The 3,086-nt window shown below is 42.7% G+C and overlaps 1 protein-coding gene across 1 annotated transcript; it reads right to left on the reverse strand.

Moving 5' to 3' along the window:
* Positions 1-429: 429 nt before the first annotated feature.
* PURA (purine rich element binding protein A) lies at positions 430-2,331 on the reverse strand. The gene has a single exon (XM_063447516.1). The coding sequence runs from the start codon at positions 2,145-2,147 to the stop codon at positions 1,287-1,289; it is 861 nt and encodes a 286-aa protein (XP_063303586.1). The 5' UTR covers positions 2,148-2,331; the 3' UTR covers positions 430-1,286.
* Between the last annotated feature and the right edge of the window lie 755 nt (positions 2,332-3,086).

Consider the following 3,086-nt stretch of genomic DNA (forward strand, 5'->3'; position numbering starts at 1 on the left):
CAAATGACACATGATTCAATACTACACCTAGGATAGGAAGCCAGCAAGTTAAAACTAAAATTAAAATACTATTTCCACACAAAAAAAAAAAAAAGCAAGCAACAAAACAAGTGTCTGTGTTTCTCATCTCCTGCATTTTTAACAGCTTATGTATGAACACTTATGTATTTGGTAGCCAAATGCAACAATGTCAAAACTAGTTAGGATACAATACAGCATAGACTGTTAAAAAGAAAGGATGTATTTCATATTATGCACATTTTATATATAAAAAAAGACATATTACACATATTTTCTTTATATATTTAAATAAGATGTATATAAAATATAGTACATAATTATGAAAAATACATTTTGCCAAAAGAATATTCTATGGAAAAAGACTTACTTGAAATAAATATAAACCATAAAAATCAAACATTAACCAAATTTCATTTAAAAGTATTTTTTAATAATTTGTTTCATGTTCACATAAGTTTCACTGACCATGTATGCTCTAGGTCCAGATGCAATGCATATTATAAAAAGAGAGCACTTATTTTACCTTGCATGAATTAAACCTATGTACCTTAAAACTCTACAAACCTCTGCATAACACATTTAGACAAAGCTTAGACACACAGCATGCCTAGCCCTCATAATATGTACACATCTCTAAATCACAGGTGTATAAGGTGTCATATATACTAACAACCCCCCCATGTAAGGTTTGAAATTTGGTAACAAAATGAGAAGAAAAAAAGAAAAAATATTTACGTGTTCTAAAATATCTTTTTTGTGCTAAAGTCAAATGTTAGCTCACATGGAAAGGACCTTTTTTTTTTTCCTTTCTTTACTATAATTCAGCAATTTTATAATCTTACAATTGCAAACACTTTAATAATAATAATAATAATAATAATAATAGCAGGTGTACAAAAGTTCTTGGTTAATTAGGGAAATAAACACTCAATTTCTTTTATAATTTTAATCAAGTAGGAAACACAGTTCATATATAATGTTATTACTTTTGTTTTATTTAGCAGCTGCTTACTGTTTATATGGTGGATAAGTGGACAACATCCAGCGATGGGGTGTGACAAGTCAAAAAAATCTGTCAGTTTTGTGGAGGTTATTTTTTTTTTGTGGGCGGTGCTCCCTTGGAGTTAACAGTTTTTTTGTTGTTTTTTTTAATATATTTAATATTTTTTTTCTCCTTTACAGTTCAGTTTTTTTGTAATTTATTTTTTGTGTTGTTGTTCTTTTTAATTAATTCTTTTTTTTTTTTTTTTTTTTTAACACAGTTATCAATCGTCATCCCCATCATCTCCATGGGCCTCTTCTTGCTGTTGCTGATGTTCCGATGCCCGTTTTTCTCTCTGCTTCTCCTGGATCTTCTTCATCTCCTCGGCGTATTTGCAAAAAGTATGCCCGAATTTGGCCCACACTTTGTACGGGACGGTGATGGAGTTGCGGTAAGTGGGCTTCACTTCGCTCACTCGCATGAACACCCCGTACTTATTGGAGCCTACATCGAAGAAAAACCGTTTGTTGTCCACAGTCAAGGAGGTGCCCTCGGGTAATTCGGCGGGCTCCTCCTCCACCCCGTAATCGTCGATAAGCTTCGCCAAAGCATCACGGAACTCGATCAGTCCTTGCGCTGGGAGTGCGATGGTTTGACCCTGCGTGGAGCCCAGGCCGGGCCCGCGGTTCACGGTCTGTCGGATCCTCAGGAAGCGGCCCCGCTGGTTCTCCTTGAGGTCCATGTAGTACTTTCGGTTCTCCCGCACCAGGAACTCGCTCTTCAGCGCCCGCCGGGGCTCGTCCTGCGCCATGTCCGGGTTGCTGGGCCCCAGCTGGGCATAGTGCTCTATGAAGTCGCCCAGGTAGTCGCGGAACTCCACGGCCACCGACATGGACAGGGTCAGGCGGCTCTTGTTGCCCCCGGCGCCGACCTCGGCTATTTTCAGGAAGCGGCCTTTCGCGTTCTGCTTTACGTCCAGGTAGAAGCGCTTGTTCTGGATGTCGACCCGCTTGGAGGCGAGCTCCTGGGTCTCGTGCTGCAGGACGGAGCCCGAGCTGCCCACTCCGGTTGCCGGGTGCAGGGAGCTCCCGCCTGAACACATCGCCGCTCCTCCCTGCTCACTTCCACTGTCTCTGTCCGCCATGATTGCTGCCTACCGTTCTTCCCTTCTCCCTGCAACTCCCACAGATTGGGAGAGCGCCGCTCTCGCGAGATCTAAGCCGAGCTCAGAAGATGGCTGGCAGGACTCTCATAAATCGCGCAGCCTGAGCCTCCACTAGCGGCACAAACTTTGTTTGGAGAACGGGGGGGCGGCGGCGGCGGCGGGCGATCCGGGGGAGAAGTGGTTTATCGAAGCGAGCATCGCGATGGGAAGGGGCAGGCAATGGAGAACCATAACAACAACAGAAACATGCCGGAAGTCTGGCAGCGTTTTCACCACAACTCGCAGCCAGGGTTTAGTCAGGCGTTAACAGGGATAAAGCGGGCTTTAAAATAAAGGAGAGAGCAGGGATCTGAAACACAGACTGGCTGTAGAAGTGAGAGGAAGCATGACATGATATTAGCAATCTGTTAAACAGTACAAAAAGTATTAGTAATAATAGGAAACATGTATTTCCTATACAGGGGGGAGGCAATGTTTGGCCCTTCCGATGGGGTGAACTACATCTTCCTTAAAGGACCACTATAGGCACCCAGACCACTTCAGCTCAATGAAGTGGTCTGGGTGCCAGGTCCATCTAGGGTTAACCCTGCAGCTGTAAACATAGCAGTTTCAGAGAATGTTTACACTGAGGGTTAATCCAGCCTCTAGTGGCTGTCTCCCTGACAGGCACTAGATGCTGCTTCCTCAATGCGAAGATCACATTGAGGACACGCTGGACATCCATAGGAAAACATTGAGTAAGATCTAATAACCCTATAGTGACAGGAAAATTAGTTTGTTTTTTTGTTTTTTTCTGACACTATAGTACTGCTTTAAAGTACTTACTGTCATATGACTGGCAAAGCATCAGGGGAGATGTAGTCCCCATCTGAAGAGTGCCAGAGGTTGCCTACGCCTGTCATATAGTATATAAACTTA

The sequence above is a fragment of the Pelobates fuscus genome, chromosome 3, assembly GCF_036172605.1.
Source record: "Pelobates fuscus isolate aPelFus1 chromosome 3, aPelFus1.pri, whole genome shotgun sequence".
Taxonomy (NCBI): domain Eukaryota; kingdom Metazoa; phylum Chordata; class Amphibia; order Anura; family Pelobatidae; genus Pelobates; species Pelobates fuscus.

Coding starts and splice junctions, on each gene's coding strand:
- PURA (XM_063447516.1), bottom strand. CDS start 2,147: ATGGCGGACAGAGACAGTGGAAGTGAGCAGGGAGGAGCGGCGATGTGT.